At 41.5% G+C, this 25,056-nt stretch overlaps 4 protein-coding genes, 1 long non-coding RNA gene and 1 pseudogene across 5 annotated transcripts; 3 read left to right on the top strand and 3 right to left on the bottom strand.

Annotated features, from left to right (window-relative positions):
- The first annotated feature begins 2,092 nt into the window (after positions 1 to 2,092).
- Positions 2,093 to 3,972, top strand: LOC120425731 (T-complex protein 1 subunit beta-like; annotated as a pseudogene).
- LOC128093416 (uncharacterized) lies at positions 3,545 to 4,578 on the bottom strand. The gene is made up of 2 exons (XR_008212442.1): positions 4,080 to 4,578; positions 3,545 to 4,020 (listed from the first exon to the last, which is right to left on the bottom strand). It is a non-coding gene; the product is annotated as an uncharacterized LOC128093416 (long non-coding RNA).
- A 9,874-nt stretch (positions 4,579 to 14,452) lies between these two features.
- On the top strand, positions 14,453 to 15,591 carry LOC120425748 (proteasome subunit alpha type-6-like). The gene is made up of 3 exons (XM_039590353.2): positions 14,453 to 14,673; positions 14,744 to 15,076; positions 15,147 to 15,591. The coding sequence occupies exons 1-3, from the start codon at positions 14,598 to 14,600 to the stop codon at positions 15,476 to 15,478; spliced, it is 741 nt and encodes a 246-aa protein (XP_039446287.1). The 5' UTR covers positions 14,453 to 14,597; the 3' UTR covers positions 15,479 to 15,591.
- LOC120425749 (probable small nuclear ribonucleoprotein Sm D2) lies at positions 15,507 to 16,193 on the bottom strand. The gene is made up of 2 exons (XM_039590355.2): positions 16,031 to 16,193; positions 15,507 to 15,961 (listed from the first exon to the last, which is right to left on the bottom strand). Coding segments are annotated over exons 1-2 (360 nt in total). The 5' UTR covers positions 16,033 to 16,193; the 3' UTR covers positions 15,507 to 15,603.
- Positions 16,194 to 18,159: 1,966 nt separating this feature from the next.
- LOC128093688 (uncharacterized) lies at positions 18,160 to 19,431 on the top strand. The gene is made up of 2 exons (XM_052711344.1): positions 18,160 to 18,890; positions 18,946 to 19,431. Exons 1-2 carry the CDS (start codon positions 18,692 to 18,694, stop codon positions 19,047 to 19,049), a joined length of 303 nt encoding a protein of 100 aa, XP_052567304.1. The 5' UTR covers positions 18,160 to 18,691; the 3' UTR covers positions 19,050 to 19,431.
- A 3,789-nt stretch (positions 19,432 to 23,220) lies between these two features.
- LOC120425732 (uncharacterized) lies at positions 23,221 to 24,534 on the bottom strand. The gene has a single exon (XM_039590335.1). It carries the CDS (start codon positions 24,532 to 24,534, stop codon positions 23,221 to 23,223), a length of 1,314 nt encoding a protein of 437 aa, XP_039446269.1.
- Positions 24,535 to 25,056: the final 522 nt, after the last annotated feature.

The raw sequence follows: 25,056 nt of genomic DNA, 5'->3' as shown, positions 1-25,056 counted from the left end.
TGAAGATTCATGCTGTCCCATGTTGCATGTTCGAGTGTAGACCTACGGAAAACCTTGCCGCGAGGAGAGGTGAGTGAGAAGTACACGAACCACCTACGACATAATTCCTCGGGCGGCCCAGGTCAACTCGAAGTTACCCCAGGCACCCCCAGTGCAGGACACATTGGGGGTAGAAAGCGGATAGATATTTCAGTGAATACAATAATTATGACAATATAGTTTCATATAATCCTTATTCCTTAATCTTACCTTTTGACACTATCAAACCTAGCAATATTACTATTGCATCTTACCATTCCCTTTTGATAGTGTCAACTTCAAACCTTCACTCATTGTGCAATTAACACATAATTTCCGCTATATTCTTCATGCGGAATCTTCGTCTAATTTCTTCGCCTTATTATCACTGAACCACGGCGCGATATTGTTCTCACATTTTTTGAGCTTCAACGACCGATTGTTATTCACGCACTTATAAAAATACTTGTTCTGTTTCGCGGCTTTGTGAAAAATACACGTGTGTTGGCTGATACAATGACTTTTTCGGTCATCGTATGCTCGCAAGGTACATGAAAGAGAAAAAGAGAAAAAATGGGATAAGTACAATGTAAAATAAAATCGAACATTGGAACAGACTAACACATAAAGAAAGAATAAAGAAACCTTATTTTGCAACTAGACAGAAATACCAACTTGTAACGAGAAGTTTACAAGAAAACAACTGAAGTTGTGAAATATGGGACAAGACAAGCAAACTAGAATAGTTAATATATATAATAAAACAGATTGAACGTACCTTTAATCCTATTAATAACAGTTATGCCCAAATCTCTTACCAATTTTTTTCAGCAGTTACATTTCTACAATAATGTATTGCGATTCCAAGTTTGAAGAATAGAGTAGTTAAAGTTTGTGAGGTAAGGGACAAGTTATAGCAATAGCAAAATAAATAGATGGATAGATTTTAGATTTTACTAAATTGTATCCTAAAAGAATAGTAAACATCTATCTTGTTTTGAAAATAGCCAATGCACCAATTGCAAACATACAGCATGTCACGTTCACACCGTATGGAGTAAATGTGATAAGCTATATGTCCACATTCGGGGCACCACCCTTTTTCAAAATACAGGAAATGATAGAAGGAAGACCCCTTCTGTATAGTGGAAGATTTCTGCAACACCTTGGATTCGGACCAGACATTTTGTCTGAAATAAGAGAGAAAGACAAATATTAAATTGTGGTATTATCACTAAATCCTATCATCCTTTCACCCCCCAAGACATGGTCTATCCTTCGTGCCTTCGTGTCTTGGGTGATGGCGAATTCTACCTTCTTCAATGATCTTCGGACCACCTCCAACTAGAATTCACAACAGGACCCCCCTCGGCTCCAGTTTACAACATGACAGCGACGAGAACACAGCCGAATGGGAGTTGACAGTATCAAATGCATGCTATACACTTTGCTTTGCTGGATACTTACTAATAGCAAAGGGCGAGAGTCCTGCGACTCTCAGCAATCATGAATACTGCCCATTTGCCACCTTAAAAAAAAAAAAAAAAAAAAAAAAAAAAAAAAAAAAAAAAAAAAAAAAAAAAAAAAAAAAAAAAAAAAAAAAAAAAAAAAAAAAATGAATAACTTGTGACCTAGAAAATATTTTACTTGTGGATATTTGTTTTTATCTAAGGGCAGATCACTTCTGATACTGAGGTGTGTATGGAGTGTGTATGTAGCGAGTATCATACTAGATATCGTTCGTATGATACGCGACCCAGTATTGACCATTATCAATGAAGATTTATTTCAGTGTTGAAACTTTTGACATTTCTCAACGTCAAACTTTTGTGCTGCTTTTGCTGTTAGCTGGATTCAGTTGGCTGGATGTGGAAATGAAGCTAGAGGAAGGAATTTTTCCTCGATCTTTGACGAGAAAGAGCTTACCCCGCGGCTTGCCCCCACTTGTTGGCTGAGGGAATTCATTAGCGAGCTGTAAGATGTTGTTGCAAAATTCGTCGGAGCTTCCACACGCATAGAGCTGTACAGTTGGGGCAGATTCTTGATCGGGGAAGCGGTTCTGAGCGAGGGGAACGTCACTCCGCGATAACACATTAAAACGCACAAAAACGAGCTCGAAAAGCATCAACGCTACTCATCGTGCCGAGTTTTCACATAACGCCACCTTAAAGCAAGTTATCGCATGTTAACGCGCGTTAAAGCGAGTTAAAGCGACCAGCGTCTGCTCGACTTTTGAACCAGAGAAATCTATCTTGCAACCTTGCCGTCGAGCAGTTTTTGGTCATGTTTGGCAACTCGGTATTTGTTTTGGTTTTTTCAAGCAGTTTTGACAGAAAGAAAAAAACAAAGCAAAAATTGCGATTTTTCTCAACGGCCGGAAAAGTTTGCTCCGGTGTGTTCGCCGGCTCTACCGTCCTCGGCGCACGTTTTGACGACCGGAAAAGTTAACTTTACTCCCGGTGTGTTGGTGTGATCGGCGGCTCTAACATCAAGTGCTTAAAACGGACTTTGGCGGAAATCCTAGCGCAAACTCAAGGAGGAGCAAAGTTTTTGGGTAATGTTTTTTTTAGTAGTGCGATTAAGAGATTTTGGTTTTGATTTTTATTAATTTTGTAGGCAGATAATCGACGCGCTTGGGTGTAGATAAGCCTAGACTTGGGCCATTCCAGTGTCGGCGCTCCACCACGCTGCTTATATCAAGGGCAATTTATCACCAGCTTTTGCCCTGATTGTGAACTTCCCCCAGCGAATCGCCGAAATGTTTGCCGAGGAGGAGAAGGGCAAAATCGCCCGGCTGTCTTCGTTTGTGGGGCCATCGCGATCGGCGTCCTGGTCAAGAGCACACTCGGCCCGAAGAGAATGGACAAGATTCTGGTGGCGCAAGGCCGCAGCGCTGGCCAGGTTGAGGAGACCAACGACGAGGCGACGATTTTGAAGGCGATCGGCGTAGAAAATCCGACGGCGAAGATCCTCTTGGACATGAGTCGAGTGCAGGACGATGAGGTTGGCGATGAAACGACTTCCGTGACTTCTGGCGTCGGAGTTGCTGCGCGTGGTGGAAAAGCTGATCGAGCAAAAGTTTCACCCGCAGACTATCATCGCCGGGTGAAGAGCGGCCACGCAGGCGGCACGTTCGGTGCTGATTGCCGCGGCTCAGGACAACTTGAAGGATGCGGAAAAGTTCCGGGAGGATTTGATGAACATTGCCCGGACGACGCTCAGCTCGAAGATTCTGTCCCAGCATAAGGAGTACTTTGCCAAGGAAGCTGGTCGTCGATGCCGGCGGTTGCTTGAAGGAATCGTTCCTGGACGAGGGTTTCCTGCTAGACAAGAAGCCCAGTGTGCACCAGCCGAAGCGCATCGAGAACGGTCTCCCGGTCCCGCTGCGTCTGAACCACCTCGGTCACAACCTGGCCCGCTGTGTTCTCAGATGGACAAAAATTCAATAAAATAATGAAAATGATTTTTTTAAACGGTTTGGTTTTCGTCAACGGAAGATTTATTTCTAAAAGCAAACGCATCACACTACAATTTATCAAAATTTATTGAATACATGATTACAGATTTGTTTGTTTGAGAATAAGAGAACCTCAACTTTTTGCCGACAACCTTGAGCTGCTCAATGAATGATCACCTTGACGGGGCGGCCCTATATGAAGATTCCCCAGCCCTGGCACAGACTTGGGTTGCATTCACCTTCACGAGATAGGAGGGGCACTGCTTCATGCATCACTACGCCTTGCGCTGGCAGTCCGGGAAGCGGTTCTGGTAGTCGCTGCTAGCACTTGCACCGTACTGGCTAGCATAGTTGTTCAGTCGCAGTCGGAATATTATCTGGATTCACTGGAACCTCCTTGAGGTACTGGTAGCAGCTCCTTCATGCCGGCGGTATTTTCATACCTTTTCACAGAATCGTCCTGCTCGGCAACCTCTGTGTAGTGTTGCTTAGCCCAGCTCCAAACCCACCAGATTCGTCGAAGTATGTTTCGAAAGTTTCCTCTGCTGGAAAATGAATGATTGTTAAAGACAAGTTACAAGTAACAAAGATTTGTTTAACTTACATCCGTCGTTCCGATGGCTTCAGGTCAGGAAATCGGCGCTTTGGAAAATCGGTTTCAATCGTGCCCTTCGGGGCCGGTTCGCGCCTTCATTTCATGCAATTTTCTCAACCTGAGAAGGCTTTCTCCACCGGGAGACTGACGAATGGCTCAAGAACCAGTGGTGGAACCGTCTCAAACTAGTGGAACGAGACCCAAGCAGGCACAGGAACGCACAGAACGGTTCCGACGGATGATCTCCCCCTGAGACCTTTCTTTAAAAAAAAGCAAACAAACTGCTCGAATCATTTGACAACGAGAACTGTCATTTGCTTTTGACAGTTCTCGCTGTCAAAAAAATCGAGCAGTCTGATGCGCGAACGCAACAAAAGGTAAGCCAAAAGGCGAGTTATCGCGGTTAACGCGAGTTAAAGCAATATAAAGCGGAAAGATGAAAGTGAACGCTGCAAAGGATTGAAAAGGAAGCTTTATCGCTCGGTTAGCGCGGAAGTGACATCCCCCTCGGTTCTGAGTGGGTTCCCAACAACCGGAAGGTCAATTTCGAGGAGGTGTTTCTTAAACAGCACGGAATGATTTGGACCACAATCGGTTCCTGATTCTGCAGGGCGAGATTGAGTCGATTTTGATAACAAAACCAAAGGCGCTCGCGGAGACCGATTGCGGGTTGTTGGAGTACCTGTAGGACATTGTCGGAACGACGCGGTACAAGCAACAGTTGGTGAAGATTTCTGAACGAGATGGCAGGGGGGATGTTACTTCGGTGGATCCTGGGCGAAGCCAGGGAACGGGAGCCGTTAGCCCTGGGCTGTTTTCTGAACTTCCGTGCCCCTGGAGGATGGTAGTAGAGGCCGGGCCACACGCTGGGTGACCCCTGCCGGAATAGGGCGAAGAAACCTCAACGAAGCCGGTGGACATAAGGGTCGCCCACCGGAGGGAGGTGGCACGCTTCGGCATCCGGCTCGGAGACACCCCGGACACGTTACCCGCGCGTTGTGTGTGTGTGCGCGCGCGCGCCTGTGTGCGTGGGGGGGGAGGGGGGCTGGAGAACTCCCTGACACGCACTCGGAACTAATAAATCCAACAGAATCAACGAGTAGCAAAAGAAGGTCTTGTCCGAAAGGTATTAAAACAGTACCACCCCAAAACAACCGTTGCCATCATGCCACAGAAAAACACAGGCAGCATTTCCAAATTCTCGTCCGGCTGTAACATGGATGAATTTCTAACAGATCTAACACATTCTTTTCCAGAACCTGGTCTAGAACTCAAAATATCGAAATTTATTTGTCTTATGTTGCCGAATAAACATGTGTTGTGTATGCAATCTATTCTGTTTATTATTTTGACCGATTTTGACAACTACACTGATATAAATCGTATCAAAAAGTTGACCATACCATGCCAGTATTATGCGCGTATGGTACGCGCGTATGGTACGCTGCCATACACAGTATGCGGTATACTCGAAGTGCTTAACCCTTAGGTTTTTATTATATTTTAAGTTTTTTCATATATTTTGATGGAGGCGCAAGATCATTCACGAAGCATCGTGCGCCTCCTTTTTAATGTATATTAATTTTTAAAATTAAAATAAATTAAAAAAAAAATATTTTCTATGTCACTGATATTTGAAAAGGACCTCTTAAGCGTCCTTTCCACGAAGAAATTGTTCAGATACATTGCATTGATTTGCAATAAAAATCTCCTTCCGCCATGGCGTGATGTCCATGTACGTCTTTAAAAAAAACAAAAAAAAATGTTTCGTTTAAAATTGTTATCTAAAAAACAAGGTGCCTGTCACTGTGCTTCTTATAAATGTCAGCCTGAAAAAGAGCAAATTGAATTTTAATGTTCAATAGATCATTGAGGCCAGGTTTCTTTTAATTATTCATTCAAAAATAAAAATTTAATATTTTAATTTATTAGCTTTGAATACATTATTTGCAAATTTGAGGTTAAGCAAATAATTCCAAATTTATTTACAAAACTGTTCTTCTCAAAATGCCTCTAAAACTGAAGATATTTTTCGATTTCTGTTTCCATAACGTATAAAACTTGTAACCTAGAAACTTTTTTTTCGTTTTGTGATTCGAACTTATTTTTCTTGAGAAAAACATGACGCTTAGAGAGTATTTAAATAATCTTATTTATCAATATTTTAAAAATAATTAACTAATAATAGTTGACTAACTTTTGAAACATTTAAAAATATGTGGAGTCGGAGTCGGAGTCGGAGCCAACCATTTGTTGAAAGCTGGAGTCGGAGTCGGAGTCGGAGTCGGCTAGAGTTGGTAGGCCGGAGTCGGAGTCGGAGTCGGAGCCAACCATTTGTTGAAAGCCGGAGCCGGAGTCGGAGCGGAGTCGGCTAGTCTGAGAAAGCCGGAGTCGGAGTCGGAGTCGTTTGAAATATGACCCGACTCCGCAGCCCTGATCATCAACATCCATCAAGACGAAGAACAATAGATCTCGGATCTATAAATAGACGCACGGCTCCGTGATGGCAAGGCCGATTGAGCCAGTTAGGGTATCCAGGTTTTTAAGCGAAGATGGCGTTACGAATGGTGAACGCCCGAAATGTCAAAATCACGCAGTGGTACCAACATTACAAAAAAAGTTTCCCATGGCATGACAGCCACACTTTTTTTTCTAATGTTGGTATAACTGCGCGATTTTGACATTTCGGGCGTTCACCATTCGTAACGCCATCTTTGCTTAAAGATCTGGATAGGTTAAGATAGGGGACAAGAATAAAAAAAACGAAAAACTTGTTTTAATGTTTGACCTTAAATAAATAAAAACAAGAATCCTCAATGTAAACAAAACTTCGAATAGGGCTTTCTACGAGGCTTTCTAGTCAGAAATTCACCAACAGATTTAAAGTATGTTTACATGGCAGCTGTGGGTTTGTTTGCATCAGATCTGCTATCTCTTTCTAGGTAAAGTTTTTTTTTGTCATGCGACTTCTAGCTGTTTTTTTACTGACCTCCCGTTGTGTTAGCCAACATATTTCGCAGGGACTGTGACAGCTCGAGCTCGATCATTCTTTGCAAAAGGACACTGTGACGAAGAAGTTCGTTATTTTTGAGTCTAATTATATTTTTTACACTGGGCCTAGAAAGTCTTATGAGAAATTTGATTTTTTACAAAAAGTGACAGTGCATTACTAAATTAAAGTCACACTTCACGGAATGGAGGAAACAAAATATTATAAATCGAAAGTTTTGTTTCACCTTCCTGATTAAGAAAATGTTCGATTCAAAATACTCTATCGGAGAAAATTGTGTGTTTTCAGACATAATGTGTTTTCCGAGGGGCGCGACAATAGTAAGAAATTAATTTATTTAATTAATTAACGGCAGGAATTAAATACATTAACGATTGTTTACGGTCAAAACAACGCCACCTCTCCTTACACTACATTGATTTGACAGTTTGACACCGCGCGTGTTTGTTGTTGTGTTTGGCGCAAAAATTTGCGTCCTCGAAAAGCAGGTCGAGCAGATAAGTGCCAGCGCGGCACGGGCAAACCGGAAAAGTTGCGCAGCGCCATCCAGGGCAGTGACCAGGACGTACTAGGGACGATATCGAAGCTGGCCCAGCCGGAAGCGGCGCATTGAGACACACCTGGATGCTGCGTTTGCTGAAACGTATCCTCGACTCCAATTCTTCCCACGGGCCACATATTTCGGCAAAAATGGTCCTATTTTGCCTATTTATTTGGTCTGGTTTCTTCGTCGCCACTCCCGCCAAACAGCTGGACATGTTCAACGAGACCCATCAGAAGTGGTTTCCCCCGATGTTGTCCCTACCGTTGCCACCATCATCACCGATGAGTCTTTGACCTCCGTTAGTACCGTGACGACCTCTATCACCGGTACTACCATGAGCCCGGTGGAAATTCAATCGCCGGTTGACGGTGATGAGGACTCTTCCTGTAGAGTCGCAACCGGGACTCCTTGAGACACGACGTTCCGGACGCAGCACCATCGCTGCCGATCATTAACCTCCCAACCACCCACTGACCTCATGTCCGCTTCCGTCGTGTCCTGCTCCGGATTCCGCCAACCGGTTCCAGCACAATTCAATAACACTCCCACTTCCGCGCCAATCGTTCACTCTCCACTGTCCACAGCGTAAACATAAACACGCGCCTCTTTTCATGCGCTGTCAAAAACCAAGTATACACGCTTCAGTAAGGGATAGTCTGTTTTGGGTTATTATTACCCGGTCAATATATTTATATTGTTTACATTATTTTGAAGGACGAAAACCCTACATCCCCATCTTCCTTTAAATAAAACATTTGTTGGATTTGAATTCACTCTCATTGACAATTTCAAATATTCAATCTCTTCATCACTTGCTTCAATAATTTATCCTTAGTTAAACTGAACAAACCACAGCAAAATACACATCAGTTTCAACCAGTTATCTAGCGATCCCAAGCTTATTTACTGCTTAGTAAACAAGTTTGATAATTCAACATTCAAAGCAAAACAAATCAACGTCCTTATCAACTGCCACAATTACTTGCCGAAATGCAACTATTTATTTTCAAAACAAATTAGAATTCAAATCGTCTTCAGTTATTTCCTACACAAGTGAAAATTAACATATTTTTTTAAGTAACACTCAATCTCCTTCAACACATTTGAAACAGTGATGTTCATTAGTTCACCAGCTATGTTCTTCATCCGCTCTCCCACTTCACCTTTTGAATAATTTTGAAAACAGTTAGTATACTTCAATGAACTTCAAAACATTTGTATGACCAATATGCAATATTAATAAATACATTCTCACGATTTCTCTACACTTCAAGCTATCAAAACATTAAATCACGTTCTATCCCGATTATAATTTTTTTATTTTTTTTTTTAAGTCAATGCTCCAATTTCTTCATGAGAATAATTCTGAGAATTTTGAACCCAATATAAGATGTCACACAAGACACACAGATTTATCTATTTAAGCTGCAATGGATTTAAGTCATGATATTACATATATAACATACCAATGGAATGTGCTAAACATCCTACTTTATTTGAATTGCTTTAAAATAAAATATCTATTTTTTTATCGATCCCGGAGTTAATCCAAAAATTTTACAAAAAAAAATAATAAATCATTAATTTATTATCAACACAACAAACCCTGAAAACCATTTTTAAAATTTTACTAGTGCATTTACCAAAAATTGCATTAGTAGTTAGACTATTCTTTTATTCTTTATCATTTCATAACTACATTGAATTCAACAACTCATATTTATGTATATCTCATTTGGGCCATGTTTTCATCTTTTCTCTATTTTGAAATTCTGGTCAATCACTTTGTTATGAATCTCAACATTTATTATCTGAATAAATTTCAAAATTGTACATATTCATACAGTTTGATTATTTTCAGTTCAATAACTAGCTAGATCACTTTTGTTATCACTCATAAACTTACGACCATTGGATTGAAAATTTAGTCGAAAACTTATTCCGTACCGAAGAAGAGAACTTTACTGTTCCGAGCTAAAAGGCAATAGAAGGGGTTATTACTTTGGTTATATCATATTCGCTAAAATATTTGCTGCATATCGAAAGAGATTTCATAATCATCATAATATCAGGAGTGATTAGCCCTTTAACAATTATTTTATAAAACTGAGATGATAACTAACTTTTGAACGGTTATTGAAGTTCACCAATCCTTCAATTACATCAAAGAATAAATAACACTTTAATTTATTTACTACTATACAAGACCTCTCATCTCGACTTTCGATCTGAACCTGAATAAGTTCGATCTTTATAAACACGTTACTTTAGCCATTCAAAATAAATGCATCAGTACTCTCGTATTTCAACTGTTCTCAATCTTGTATATTTTACATGTAGTATTTTACTTATTCAAGAACACAATCAATGTTTTCGAACCTTATGCAGCCTTTCTGTATACTAGTCATGTCTATAAACATTATCATTTTTATAATGTTTAATAAGTATCAATAAAACAACACAATACTTTTTTCCAATTACGTTTACATTTAAAGTTCATCATCTCGGTACGAGAATCGAACTCACGACCTCTGGATTGGAAACCCAGCACGCCGCTAGTCGAAACCCATCCCCTACCGGTCAGTATCCCCAGTGAGCATATTTACTCTTTAAAGGGATTTGGCCATCAACTTAAAAAATGTTTAAAAAATGAAAACTCTTAGATCCATACAATTTTCAACTGTCATAATTCTACGTTTCTCAAAACATAATTTAGTGTACTAATACACTATGCTTTCACATATCACAGAAATAATATAAAACCAACAAGTAACACAAACCACTTGAATAATTAAATATTGAAAACATCATTCATTCAAAGTTCTCTTTTTTTACACCGAACATTTATTTTTCATCGACTCGTTCAGACAAACATTTAACAACTTCAATTGAAAAATTACAATCCATCGCGTGATCCATCGTTACCTACCATTTTAGCAATTCTGTTTCTGGAATACATTTTGATACTTTGATTCCTAGCTATATTAAGTCATCATTAATAAAACATTTAGATCAGTAGGCACAAAACATTCATCTGCAAATCATCTGCATTACAACCTTCGGTGGTCTCTGCTGCAAACCTCTAACTCAAATCTGTTATGCACTTCGAACCCATCAACCTGTGGATCACCTTCGGTTTACCTTTGGACTGTTCGTCCAACACTTGCCAACCTCTCATCTCTTTCCTTTTCTTTCATCTGGCTTGCTTTCATATGCTGCGCCACAATGATAAGAAGAAAGACCTTACTATTGTTTTAAACACCAAACAAAACAAAAGGCACTTTGAAAACTTGAAACAATTATGTTTTGAATGGTTCACAAATATTTCCTGGTGGGAATTTTAACCATAATGATCTTTGTCAAAATATTTTACATATCCAAACATGGAAGAGTTGAATCATTTTCATTAAAGCCTTTTTCAAATTCAAACTCCTTTTAACAAATATTGTCTAATCAATATTGCAGTAAAGTGATTTAAACTGCAGCATGCGTTTTGTTCTTGTCACATTTCCAACCACATTCGACCACTAGTCTCAAATGTTTAGTCTTCAAGTCTTTGCACATTAAAATTTGATCATCGTTTGGCTCTCAAACCAAAAACAAACCTTTTCTGCCAAATATATGGAACACTGTCAATGAATTTGACTCGGAAATCTTTCAGTTACATTTTGTCCTCAAACTCCGTCAAGATTTTGCCTCGATTATACACCTATCGAGAAATCACTTTTACTTTTGAATACTTCAGATTTGACTAGGAAACATCTTTTAAATACAACAACGTACTCGGAATCAATTCGTACAAATTCAATTCCTTTGATTCTTGTCAAACATTTAGCTCTTTTAAATAAATTAAGGTGCCTCTTAACTCGGACAATCAAAAGACATATGACATCTCTGCAATAGTTATATTACTGTAGGGCTTCTAGTTTCTCCACGATATCAAAATTTAGCCCCCAAGCCAAATCACTGATATTTAGATCTCCCAGGATCTAGCAAATCTTTAAAGATTGAAACCGCTAGCCAAAATTGAGTAATTTAAGAGTCACATCATTGAACTCCAGAGCCCTCTAGCTCATGCAAACTTTCAATCGTTTGGCCCTAGCCAAATCACTCAAATCCAGAGCCCCCTAGCTCTTGCAAACTTATGATCATTTGCCCCCCTAGCACATCATTCTACTCCAGAGTCCCCTAGCTCTAGCAAACTTTATATAATTTGGCCCCTAACCAAATCACTCAAATCCAGAGCCCCCTAGCTCTTGCAAACTATTGATCATTTGGCCCCTCTAGCCATATCATTCGACTCCAGAGCCCCCTAGCTCTTGCAAACTTTAAATCATTTGGCCCCCTAGCCGAATCATTGAACTCCAGAGCCCCCTAGCTCTTGCAAACTTTAAATCATTTGGCCCCCTAGCCAAATCATTCAACTCCAGAGCCCCCTAGCTCTTGCAAACTTTAAATCATTTGGCCCCCTAGCCAAATCATTCAACTCCAGAGCCCCCTAGCTCTTGCAAACTTTAAATCATTTGGCCCCCTAGCCAAATCATTCAACTCCAGAGCCCCCTAGCTCTTGCAAACATTTTATCATTTGGCTCCCTAGTCAAATTCAATTTTGAGCCCCCTAGCTTTTGCTATTCATCTCCAGAGCCCGATCATTTTAGAACATTTGGTCCCTAGCCAAATATTCGATCCATGACCCTTCCAGCTCAGCACATCTTCTACTGCAGTAAGGCCCTCTAGCCAAACTGTCAAGAATCAAATCATAAACAACGACAAGCCCTCCGGGAAAACAATCAACCATTTTACTTTGACTTTCGCTTTCGCTTCCACTTTCAATAATTTCTACTATTTTCTTCTCATAAACAATCTTGCGAGAAACCACACTCGCTTCACCACTTCACTACCAGAATCAAATTATCAATTTTACAATTACCACACAATCGCTCGTTTATAATTTGACGACACCCGGAACCTGGTCCGTTGTCCCCTTCTTCTCCCTCTGATAAAAAAACGGTCCTTTTCTCCTCGTCGCCAGATGTAGAGTCGCAACCGGGACTCCTTGAGACACGACGTTCCGGACGCAGCACCATCGCTGCCGATCATTAACCTCCCAACCACCCACTGACCTCATGTCCGCTTCCGTCGTGTCCTGCTCCGGATTCCGCCAACCGGTTCCAGCACAATTCAATAACACTCCCACTTCCGCGCCAATCGTTCACTCTCCACTGTCCACAGCGTAAACATAAACACGCGCCTCTTTTCATGCGCTGTCAAAAACCAAGTACACGCTTCAGTAAGGGATAGTCTGTTTCGGGTTATTATTACCCGGTCAATATATTTATATTGTTTACATTATTTTGAAGGACGAAAACCCTACACTTCCCGGGAACACGACCGTCGTCGGTTCCACAATTGATGCGATTCTTTTTCAAATAAATGAAACAACAGAGTTGAGTTATTTTATTTGTCTATATTCAATAAAATCTACAAAAAAGTCACCACCTAACGGAACTGAAGGCCATTTCGAGTAACCAACCCTGATGGTCTCATAATTATAATGGTCCACTCCCTCCTGGTTGCTCTTCCTTGACCCCTGATCCTGAACCAGCGAGCGTTAAAGTGGCCAGCTAGTCGAACCATTTGCCGGATTAATCACTCCAGCATCCGAGCGTGAGTGGACAACAGAATTTCATTTCATCCGGTGTCGACTTGTTGAAGGCATCGCTGTCACAAGCCACCACCAGCTGCAAAGAAATCTTGCTAGTGTCCGACGCAAGGCGCGTCCCAGGATCTCGTCATCGATGAAACCGCACTTTCCCAGCTTTTTGATTTGCTACTGGCCAATGTAATCAAAATCCGCCGGCTGCAACTTCTCCGCCTATGGCACTTTTGCATCGTCCTGCTCCAGAATTTCCTCCGCTTCTTTTTTTATCCACCGCGACCAAGCGCGAAACCAAAACAAACTTGACAGCCGAGCGCGCGAAAGAGACACGAAGCAAACCAATGTTTTCAAAGCAGGTGTGGCGCTGTCAAATGTCAAATGACATGAGGAATTTAATTCCTTAATGTATTAAATAGCAAAAATTAATATATTAAGGCCTTTGTCACGCCCCTCGGTGTTTTCCCATATAAAATACCATGGGAGGAGGCGCATGGTGGCTCAAGTAAATTTTAATAATTTCTTAATAAGTCTTATTACATGTCGTGTTTCAAAATGTTTTACATTTATTCTACCTTTGGAAAGCATAAAGTTTCAAAAAATATTTTTTAATCATATTTTTCAATTTGTATTTAGTAACAAGCTAGTGTTCGAAAGTGCGAAAATAAACCTGGCCTACCCAGCTACCTTTTAACACTTCCGGATACGAAAAATGTTTACTTGTTGTCTCGTAATTTGCGCCCTTTTCAAATGTTGCTCCAGACTATCCATTTGTCACATCGATTAGAGAAATAGCTAAATTTTGACTATTTTTGGATTCATACAAATAAACAACTTATGTTTTAGTTATTATAAACATTTTTTGTAAATGTAAATCAAGCTGTGATTGATGATTTTTTAATAGTTCTTTTTTAATAGTGTCTTTGATTAAAAGTCTAAAGTTCAAATTTGAAGTCAAATGCACAGGCTATCGTAACCAATAAAACAGCAAATTACAAATTAAAAAAATAAAAATTTATGTTTTTGCTGTAACAAAAACTGGCTCACCTTCACCATACCAGCTCTTTGCTCCCGTAATCTTGCAATCTGCCTTACCGACTCGTCTGTCATCGCGAACTCCGACAACTCCGGCAGAGTCCCAAAAATCAACAAATCATTGACGCGATTTCTAACCTCACTCGTTCAAGTTTTGTTTTCTGGATAGTCATCTTGCCTCGAAGAAATTTGCCAGCAAGAGTTTTTGTGATTTTTAGGGGAAAATCTTCCGAAATCCGTTCGCATTTGTGTCCCACCCCGTGAAGCAACACTGCCGCAACGATGTCCCGTGGAAGCAGCGCCGGATTCGATCGCCACATTACGATTTTCTCGCCGGAAGGTCGCCTCTACCAAGTTGGTGAGTTTTTCCTTCTTTTTTGTCTAATTTGGTGGAGGAATTTAATTGGGTTTTGCGGTCCGCTTTCCAGAGTATGCCTTCAAAGCCATCAACCAGGAGGGCCTGACCTCGATTGCGATGAAGGGCAAGGATGTGGCCGTGGTGGCCACCCAGAAGAAGATTCCGGACAAGCTGATTGACCCGTCGACGGTGACGCACCTGTACCGGCTAACCCGGAACATCGGCTGCGTGATGACGGGCCGGATTGCCGATTCCAAGTCGCAGGTGCAGCGAGCCCGTTACGAGGCGGCCAACTGGCGCTACAAGTACGGCTACGAAATGCCGGTGGACGTGCTGTGCCGACGGATGGCGGACATTTCCCAGGTTTACACGCAGAACGCCGAGATGCGGCCGCTCGGATGTAGTGAGTGTTTTGCGGGACATTTGATTGATTCCAAAAAACGGTTAATTAACCATCTCTTCCCGCGCGTTAGGCATGATGTTGATCGCGTACGACGACGAAAACGGACCGTGCGTGTACAAGACCGACCCGGCCGGTTACTACTGCGGCTACCGGGCCATCTCCGTCGGCGTCAAGCAAACCGAAGCGAACAGCTATCTGGAGAAGAAGCTCAAGAAGAAGGCCGACTACAACGAGGAGGAAGCCATCCAGCTGGCCATCACCTGTCTCTCGACGGTGCTGGCCGTGGACTTTAGACCGTCGGAGATCGAAATCGGTGTGGTCACGAAGGAGAAGCCCGAGTTCCGGACGCTGACGGAGGAAGAAATTGAGGTCCATCTGACTGCGATCGCCGAAAAGGATTAAAAAAGAGGACTTGTTTCGTGAATTCAAGTTTATTTAATTCTTCTTTGTCTCGTGAGTTGGGAAAAATCATTTATAAAATAAATCTTACAAGCTACACACACACATCGTCAAAAGCGCGACCTTTTTCACTTGCCGGCGGCTGTGGCCTGCGGATTTCGCAGAACCAAAATGACCGAATCGCCCCGCAGGAACATCTTCGAGATGAACCGATCCTTGTTGACCGGCTTCACCTTCTTCTTGCCCTTGCCGGCTCGCGGAACCTCCGTCCACATCTCCTTCACGTTCTCCAGGACCATGTTGCAGTGCCGGTCGAAGGCCTTGACGCGGCCCAGCAGCTTCTTGTTGTTGCGGCAGTTGATCAGCACCTGGGTGTTGTTCTTCACCGATTGCGTCAGCACGGACAGCGGGCCCGTGTTGAACTCCTCCTCCTCCTGGCGGGCCAGCTCCTCCGGGGTCAGTTCCGATTTTGGTTTCGCGAGGGCCCTTTTGTTTTGCGCGGTGGGAGAAAGTGGGGTTAGGAATGGTACGATTGAAAGTCGTGAAAATACTTACATTTTTGACGATTGATGAGTTTAATTGGAGTGTATGAAATTTAAAGAAGACTTTTCTTTATTTTCACCAGAAAGCAAGCTTTAAAACACTGATTTTTCCGACTTTGAACGGAATTTAATTGAAAGCTTGGAAAAGACGCCGAAAATCGTTCCACCGCGGTTGAATGTTTTGTTCTTGTGCGACTCTCTGAAAGCGAAGTGTCTAACGAAGCTGTCGGAGTTGGACGGGGGACAGGACACAGCGTGAGGCTTGAGATATGGCGTTCTGCTTTACCGACAGTGGGCAGCATCAGCTCAGCAAGTCGAATTGAACACGCTCAATAAAAATTAGTGAAATTGAGCTATAATTGGGTCCTAAAATGAAGCTTAGATTGCTGATATTATTGTTTACAGCGATAAAGCTTATTTTTCTGAGTACAATGACCCTTTGTACGACCACAAAGAGTTTAAAATGGATTTTTAAATCAATTTTGAAAAATTAACCTCGCGGTTCTTCTTGACAGAAAAGCTCCTACTTGACAGCTCGTTCCAAGGGGACCATAGTTGATCCATCGAAAAAATGTTGTCTTGCAAATTTTTTTTTTGCATTAAAATGAAATAAAAAAGTGATCAGAAATGGTTTTTTATCGTGTTTTTTACCGTTGTACATAAAAATTGACATAGGGCTTTAGTACCCAATTATCCTTTTCTCTAAGCACATTCAAACTGCAGTCAATTTCATGAAAACCGAACAGGAATAAGTACGATATGTTTGGGTCGGTTTGGGTCAATTTCAATCATTTCAATTGTTTCTCATATTTAAGCTTAAATTGGGTCCTAAAATTTTGCTTAAATTTGTGATATTATTGTTCACACCGATTAGGCTTATTTTTCTAAGCACAATGGTCCTTTGCCATGACCACAAATGGTTTAAAATTGAATTTAAAATCATTTTTTTTGCATTACATTAAAAAAAATGATCAAAAATTAACAAATGATTATTTTTGATACGGGTATTTTTTTTTTTGGTAATTTTGATAATTAAGGTCATTTTGATCATTTTTGTCATTTTGGTAATTTCGGTAACTTTGAACATTTTGGTGATTTTGGTCAAATTGGTAATGTACCCATTTTGGTGATTTGGTGATTTTGGAAATTTTGATCAGTTTGGTAATTCAGGTCATTTTGTTGATTTTTTGGATTTTGATAATTTTGGTCAATTTAGTCATTTTGGTCAATTTGGTCATTTTGTTGATTTTTGGATTTTGGTTATTGCCGAATAAATGAAACTTGTCCAAAGGCTCCGTCGGTTTCTTCTCCGCGCAGCTCGAAAATCAAACCAAAAAATATTTCGTCAACAAAAATCTGCATGAAAACCTTAGGGGTTTGCAAAACAGCAACGAAAAACTGCATGAAATCTGCCTAACTGCCTGAAAATCAGCAGTTTTTCCTCACAGCTACTCGAAATCCTTGATGTTTTGTTTCAAAAACATTAGTTTTTAGGCTGGCGCGGAGAAGAACAAGATGCCCCGTCGCCGGCGAGATGGCCATTTTTCTTTGAATCGACAATAACAGGAGGCAAAAAATGGGTAAAATGTAGGGAGACTTGATCCCTGCATTTTTACAGTCACTGGAATCAGCCTCAAGATTAAATAATTGGGCTGGGTTTTCGTACATAGTTTCCTTTAGTGTAGTTGTACATAACTTACTGCAGTTTGAACCATTTTTCAAAAGTTTTGTAAACAAAAATTACCAGCTTTTGTAAACATGCTCAATTTAGGTCTAAAAAAGAAAATTTTAAGTTTTTAAATATTTTGCATGCTAAACTTGTTATATTTTGAACACAAACGTACAGTTTTAATGTGAAATTGCTGTAACTTATAGAAAATTAAAAGTTTGGATGAATAAAAAACATTTAGCTTAAGATTTCTTCAAAATGTTGAAAGGGGGATCAAATTACCCCCAACATTTTGAAAATGCCGGTTTAAAATATGTTTTTAAAACGCTTGGCATGATTCGAAGAGTTTATCTGATGAAATACCCTTATCAGCCAAACATAGTTGAATGTTTAAGCTTTTACACAAAAAAATATTACCGTAATGACAAAAGTAACTTATTTTTGATTTAAAAAGTTGCTAAAATTAGCTTGAGGGAAAGTTGTTTTCTTGTTTAAAATATGAAAACTTTTACTGGTAAAATTTATGAAAATCTCCTTACTAACTGATTTAAAAGTCTTAACTTTTAATACGACTGTAGAATTTCTTTCATTTTGACGTTCTCGTGTAACCGTGTACGACTAAGTTCCAAATGTAAACAAACACTTTGGTGGATCCGGTGGTGCTGGTGATTCTAGGCAGCAGCCAGGAATCGGACGCGGAAACCTTCGTGAGCCAAACAGCAGCAGCGGAACGCCTTCAAAGGAGGGTGGTGCGGGTGCGGGACGAGGTGAAGTGCTCAAAAAGGACAAGGCGAGCTTCCTGCAGGAACTGCAGCTGTTCCACGACCGGAATGGATAAGAAGAAAGCTTGGGTGTTTTGTAGGGCTTGTGATTGATTTTGTTTGTTTTTTTTTTAGGATGGGAGGTAGGAATGTGGATTCGCACCGGTTGCATTCGGAGGTGGTGGCCCGGGATTGGTGATTGAAGGTCAATTCCCGCGAGGACTGTACCGAGATCATCGAGGAGATGGCGCTGCCGAAGAGTTGCGTGAACAACGAGATTGCGTTGAAGAAGATAAACATCCGGTTTTTGGACAAGTACGAGACAGGTGATTTTCACCGTGAGGAGAAGGAGCCGACGAAGAGGAGGACGTCGAGAAGCGGGATAATCGGAGGTAGCCAGAGTGGATGTTGCACTCGGTGCCGGCGGTTTACATTACCTGAGAGTAATGAGAATGTGTACAGTGGCTTGCCAACTTCACTTACTTCCATCTCTTTTAGCAAATAACCGTCCACAAATGCTCATCTCGCGACGGCGCAGCTCCAGCCGAATGAACCCTGGACAGCGTGCCGAAAAAATCTGTGTCATTCTCGAAGGAGGATGAAGTGCTCGAAATCGAATTCCGTTCCGAGGGCCTCATCAACCCAATCTTCCGGATGCGCTTCCAGAATCGGGAACTCCCCGTTAAGGCACTTCACTTTCAAGCCAGGAAACGTCGATCACCCTTGCCGAATCTACAGCCAACTTCTCCAAACCTGTCCTGATGAAGGCCGGCAACGTGACCATCCTGTTCTCTACTTTGCTGTCGCGCGTCGAAACGTCCGTCTGGAACCGTCCAGCTTGGGGTCTTCGGAAGTGACCGGTGGCGTTCCCTAAGAATCGGTACAGCTTGGACTCGGATTTTGGCCAGAAGCGTTAAATACAATAACAAAATGTCTTATTTAACATACTGTTTAAAACTTTTAAAAATAAATATAAAATCAAGCCTAGAATCAAGAACATTTTTCTGAAATTAACACTGTAGTATTGAGTGTTGTTTATTCTTGCTATAAAAGGTTTCTTTTCCAATTAAAAGTAAAACACTTTTACCGATACAACGATTTTGTTCCATAAATGCATGGTAGTATCAAAAACTTTCCAACTTTTAAATTGAAAAGTTTGAACTTTCTACGAACATTCACCAACGCGAACTTTTAATCCAACGAGCGATCTTTTTAAATCTACAGTATTTTTTCTTTGTGTGTTCAATTCATGCAAAAAGTTCATAGTTTTGTGAAAAATTGACAGAGTTATGTGCGATACAAAAGGGGATCAAGTCTCCCCACTCTCCCCTACTGGAAATAGCACGAAACAAATTAATTGTCATCTTGCATTAATGTTTTTAAACTGTTGAAACAAACTTGAAGCATGGCATGTTTAATTTATTTTGAAACAGTATGTTTAATTATTTTACAAAGATTTATCTAAACCTCGACAAACAACCCAGATTAAATGCATTGTCACCCCAAAATAGCACAACTTCCTGGAAATCCTAATCCCCAAACTGCGGCACCGCCGTTCGACCTACTTTTCACAATTGTCCAAAATTTACAGCTCATATTCACGTTTGAGCACCAGCATCCAGCAGTTCCGTCCTTTGCTGACATTATAAACAGCAATTCCATTACATTTAGCTTCTGATGCGGTGGTGGCAGCAGTGCCCAAAACCTAGAGTCTCTGAAGTGGACCTGCAACGGTGTGTGGTTTTCCGCAAAACATCGTCGTCATCATCATCATCGTCGTTTGCCACACGGTTGGAAACTGATTCCCTGCAACAAATTTGGTGCGAGGAGGTGGAAAACGGGGAAAATGGTTTTCCCGGAAAATTTTGTGGCTGCTGATCTCGGAGATAAAATCTGAAACTACGAAATTCTGGCATAGAGGTGTCCGCTTTGGCAATGGAAAATTCTAGATGCTTTTGGACAACGAGATTTTTCATGCTTTGCGCCTACCGATAGGCAATTTCCACGCAACAGAGGGCCTCGATTCGGAGCATACGTTCAGGCGTTACCAGCATAGAATTGAGCGTTTTTGGTACGTGGCAAAACTCAAACGTGCATTGCCGAAAATTGCAGTTTGCAAATTTGCACAAATGTGCCACTTTCTAAACGAGGGGCGAAACGGCTGTTTATTTGCCCCGTGCTCGTTTGCTCGTGTGTGGGTGTGGAAATTGAAATTTAATCTGTTGTTGTTGTTGTTCTCGCCACCACCATGAATGCATTCAAATTCAAACATCGCAAATTCAAAAAGTGCGCTTTGTCCGGTGCTATTGTTTTGTTATTTAAGGATTTACTTGCGGGCTCTTTGTTTGCGGGTGGAGGGTGAATGAATATTGGAAATGACACAGCAAACAAACAAATAAATTTGCACCCACTTGTTGTGGAGTTTGTGGGTGAGCTCTATTGTTTAACGGATTTTGCATCAAACAATAGCTGATTTAAGTGGCGACTGGTCATCCTAAATGCTAATATTTAAATTAAATATGAAATTTTTATACACTGATCATAAAATTAGCTGGTTGAAAAAATATCGTGCAAAATTTTTAAATCTTAAAAAATTTGTATGTTTGTTAAAATTTCTAGGTAAATCCAATTTACGGTGTAACCTTGTTCGTTAAAGCTGTACACGTTGATTTGATTTACACAGCATTTTTGACGTTTTAGGATTACGCTGTTAATTTAAATTCACCTAACATTCGTAAAGAATCGTAAGATTTCTCGTCGTTTATGTCCAAATTGCTACACATGTCAATAATCATAAACCCGTAGGGGGCCAGATACTAAGTTGCCATTCACCGAAAAGAAACCCGGTTCTAAAAATAGCCCATCAAAACAATAAATCCTCGGAAAAGTTTTACCTTCCTCTTACCTTTTCCTTCCTCATAGACGAAACATCTCAACCTACGCAAAATCTGTGCAGCTTTCTCTCCTCCATTCGAGTAGGTATGGCAGCACATGATGTTCTGAAAAAGAAAAGTTTGCCCCACGCCATCTTGAGCAAGCCTGCACCACTTCTCGTCAAATTTATGAACGAAACCGTCCGTGTATGTGTGCATCGAGCACGTGGGCCAAGTGTCGGGAAAATATATGTACTTGCCTCGTTTCAAAACTGTGCAGCCAGAGCATTTGCATCTGAATGGTCTGAATAGTTCAGTTTGACAGCTGCATAAAAATGGCGCCACATTCTCGAGGGGAAAAGTTTTCCTTTTTTATTCAGAGTTGTGCAGAGTTTCCTGGAATCGGGACGGGGGCAATCAATAGATTGCTATCTCTATTGCCTTCCGTCGTTTAGCTCGATTGCTGGTTTCGTTTAGTGCTGCGGTGAATGACAGTTAGTTTCGTTAAGTTTTATGGCATCACTCCTTTGGGGGTTTGCGATGCATTTTCCGATTGCGAAATTGACTTTTCTTATGGCGACTATTGAACGCAAATTGAGATTGAAAGGATGTTTAAGCTTGGCTTAAGCGTGTATTTTTGACAGCTCCTGTCATTAACACAGTTATTTGGAATTGTGATTTTAACTCGGAATTAGTGGCAGACAGCAAAATTTTGTTCACTTGAAATTCATCCTTTAACTGGAAATTCCCCACTTCAGAACGAAAACTTCCACAATAAGACACTTTGGACGGAACGAGGTGGAAACCGAGTGAAAACCCCAAAATCCGCATATATGCATCCCGGTGCCGGTTTCTTGTCGGAGAAAAATTGTCAACTAAACGGAACACTTTTCCTCCCGCCCCCTCTTTTGACGGCAATTTTGGTGAAGGCGTCGCAGATCCACTTTCGGACGAAAAGTTTTGCGTGTTTTGGAGTTTCCGGGCTTCCTTAGTGGTGGGAGCTTTTCCACGACAATAAACGGCATTTTGGATGCGGATTGGGGTGGTTCCTTTTCGATGCTGTTTTTGCTTAGAAAACGTATTGTTAGTAAACTGAATTTAGAGTGTTTCAATTGACATACATCAAAACTGTCACTATATTTTGACAGTTGTCATCATAACGGATATGCTCGACTGTGTATACACTCTAAACGGAACTTTCCGAGACACGCTAAAGCATGTATTAATTTGAAAATTTCAAGAAGAACTCTCGTGGGATGACAACCTAGAAACAAACACAAGGGGTTGGCTAATTTTAACACGCCCTTCCCCCGCCTTGTTTATAAACCTTTCACAAAAGTGTGCCACAGTGAGACACAACCGGCGAAAAGTTTTCAATTGCACTTTAATTCGAGTGTCTTGTTTAGTGGCGACAAAAGCGTCTTGCTTTTAGAATTTTGGTTTGTTTTTTTTTTGTTTTCGTTGGCTAAGTCAGGAAATGGATTATACATATGCTAGCTGAAACTTAAGCTGGAGTTTTGGTTAACCGAAAATTAGCTGCAGGGAAAACAAGAGCGAGTCTGTTCTTAATTGTCGTGCATATTTTATTCAGGAATATGAAAAAAATAGAAAGGGTTGGGTGGGAGGTTATTTTAGATTTTGTTGTGTTTTATTCCGGGTGCAAATAGTTGAATAAAACCAAATTTAATTCCCCGTTCTTGAACCGCGTTGTTTATTTATTTTCCAACTTTCTCTTTTATGACAGTTCACTTTTCCCCTCGCGTTGTTATTCCTTTGCACGCTAAATTCTGTTTTACCAGAATACAACAATCTCTCCTTCTTCCGGTTTGCTCTTGTAGTGTCCTACTTCAACTCAATATCGTCTTGACCTAAACTTCTCCATACTCCATCTTGGTTCCATCTACTTCCGGGCTCGATACCGGCTCGATTGCCGGTCGACTGTGAGGGACGCTGCTTCAATGAATCGCCTTCCGTTGCTCTCCCTAGCAGCGCACACTTCCGTATTGATACTGAGGATTCCTAGCATCTCAGCTGTCTTCCGACCCAGCAAGCAGCAGGTTCCGTTTTCTGCAACGTAGATCTCGGCAACAATGCTCTTTCTCTCCGTGGCTACTTCCGCCGAAAACATTCCAGCAACTTCAACTGGATGGCCAGAATAGGACATCAGGTTTTTCTTCACAACAGGCTGCTGAGACTTTATGCGCACTTTTTCCTTCTTCATGTGCTCCCAGGTTCGCCGATCGATAACGTCAACTCCGGCACCCGAATCCACCACCCATTTAACTGGAACGCCACCCACAGTACAAATAACATTACCTCCTCGACCTGGGTCAGTTGCAAACAGGTATTGCACGTTCTCCTCTGCCGAATCATCACTCAGCTGTTCCGAATCGTCGGAATCCTCAGAGTCCGTGTCACGTCGACCAGTCTTCACCTGCCGCAGCCGCTTTCCCACCTTTTTCTTGTGCTTCTTCGTTTTGCAGCAACTCTTGAAGTGTCCAACCATACCGCAGCGCTTGCACTCCTGGTCTATCGCCGGGCAGCTATCATCGTTGGCGAAATGACCCCGCTTGCCGCAACGGTAGCATTCCCGGTTCGATCGAGTCCTTGACCGGATTTTGTGCACCTCAACGTCGTTCTCCGCCGGAGTTGGGTTCAGCGTCAAATTGTTCTTGTGCTTCTCGATTGTCTCCAATGAACGGCCAGCTTCAACGGTTTCGGCCAGAGTCATCTGAGGTTTGTTTAGAATCCTCGCACGTAGATCATCCGACGCTCCTTTCTCAAAAATCTGCTCCTTAATTTCGTCGTCCAAGTGGTCACCATACTCGCAGAGGTTGCCCTGCTCCCGCAGTCGTAGGACAAAACTTTCGATGGGTTCCTCGCCGGCCTGCACCAGGTTTCGAAATTTATGCCGCTCCAACGGCAGGCACTTCATTGGCAGGAAGTACTCGTCCAGCAGCTTCATCGCCTCTTGGAATACGTCGGATCCCACCGGAACTTCCGGTTCATCGTCGCCCTGCAAGCTGAAGTACACGTCCTGCACTTGCGGTCCCACATAGTGAAGGAGGTATGACTTCTTCCGTGAGGCGATTGCGACGTTGTTCACGTCAAGGAAGATTTGAAAAGAACGTTTCCATTTCTTCCACCGGGAAGAGACCGTGGACGTGTCCCCGGGAACAAACGGAGCCAATCCGGAGCTTTTTCCACCATCCATCCTCGTACAATCGAATTGAATCTGCTCTTGTGTCACAACTGGTCACAACCGAATCGAATCTTTCTTTTTTCTCCTTTGTTTACTTTGTCGAGCAGCTTTCTTGGCCGCGTCAACTTCCGCGCTGATATAACTATTTTCCGCGCCCGAATTTAATCGCAATCACTTTCGCGCTTCTCGTGGATTGTTTCACCACTCGTCGCCAAATGTTGTGTTTTATTCCGGGTGCAAATAGTTGAATAAAACCAAATTTAATTCCCCGTTCTTGAACCGCGTTGTTTATTTATTTTCCAACTTTCTCTTTTATGACAGTTCACTTTTCCCCTCGCGTTGTTATTCCTTTGCACGCTAAATTCTGTTTTACCAGAATACAACAGATTTGGAAGAACGATTACATTTTAATAAATAACTTTTTATATTTTATCATTCTTGCTGCCGTCTACGTCTAATGGTCCCGTGTTAATTTTAGACGATTTAAACTTTTCCTGATTTTAAAGTTTATATTTAAGTTTATACTTAAATTTA

The sequence above is a fragment of the Culex pipiens genome, chromosome 1 (genome assembly GCF_016801865.2).
Source record: "Culex pipiens pallens isolate TS chromosome 1, TS_CPP_V2, whole genome shotgun sequence".
Taxonomy (NCBI): domain Eukaryota; kingdom Metazoa; phylum Arthropoda; class Insecta; order Diptera; family Culicidae; genus Culex; species Culex pipiens.
The sequence above is the reverse complement of the archived record's forward strand: the minus strand, read 5'-3'. Positions and strand labels throughout refer to the sequence as shown.

Coding starts and splice junctions, on each gene's coding strand:
- LOC120425748 (XM_039590353.2), top strand. CDS start 14,598: ATGTCCCGTGGAAGCAGCGCCGGATTCGATCGCCACATTACGATTTTC. Junction 14,674..14,743: donor AGGTCGCCTCTACCAAGTTG/GTGAGTTTTTCC, acceptor TCCGCTTTCCAG/AGTATGCCTTCAAAGCCATC. Junction 15,077..15,146: donor GATGCGGCCGCTCGGATGTA/GTGAGTGTTTTG, acceptor CCCGCGCGTTAG/GCATGATGTTGATCGCGTAC.
- LOC128093688 (XM_052711344.1), top strand. CDS start 18,692: ATGGCGCTGCCGAAGAGTTGCGTGAACAACGAGATTGCGTTGAAGAAG. Junction 18,891..18,945: donor GCGGTTTACATTACCTGAGA/GTAATGAGAATG, acceptor CATCTCTTTTAG/CAAATAACCGTCCACAAATG.
- LOC120425732 (XM_039590335.1), bottom strand. CDS start 24,534: ATGGATGGTGGAAAAAGCTCCGGATTGGCTCCGTTTGTTCCCGGGGAC.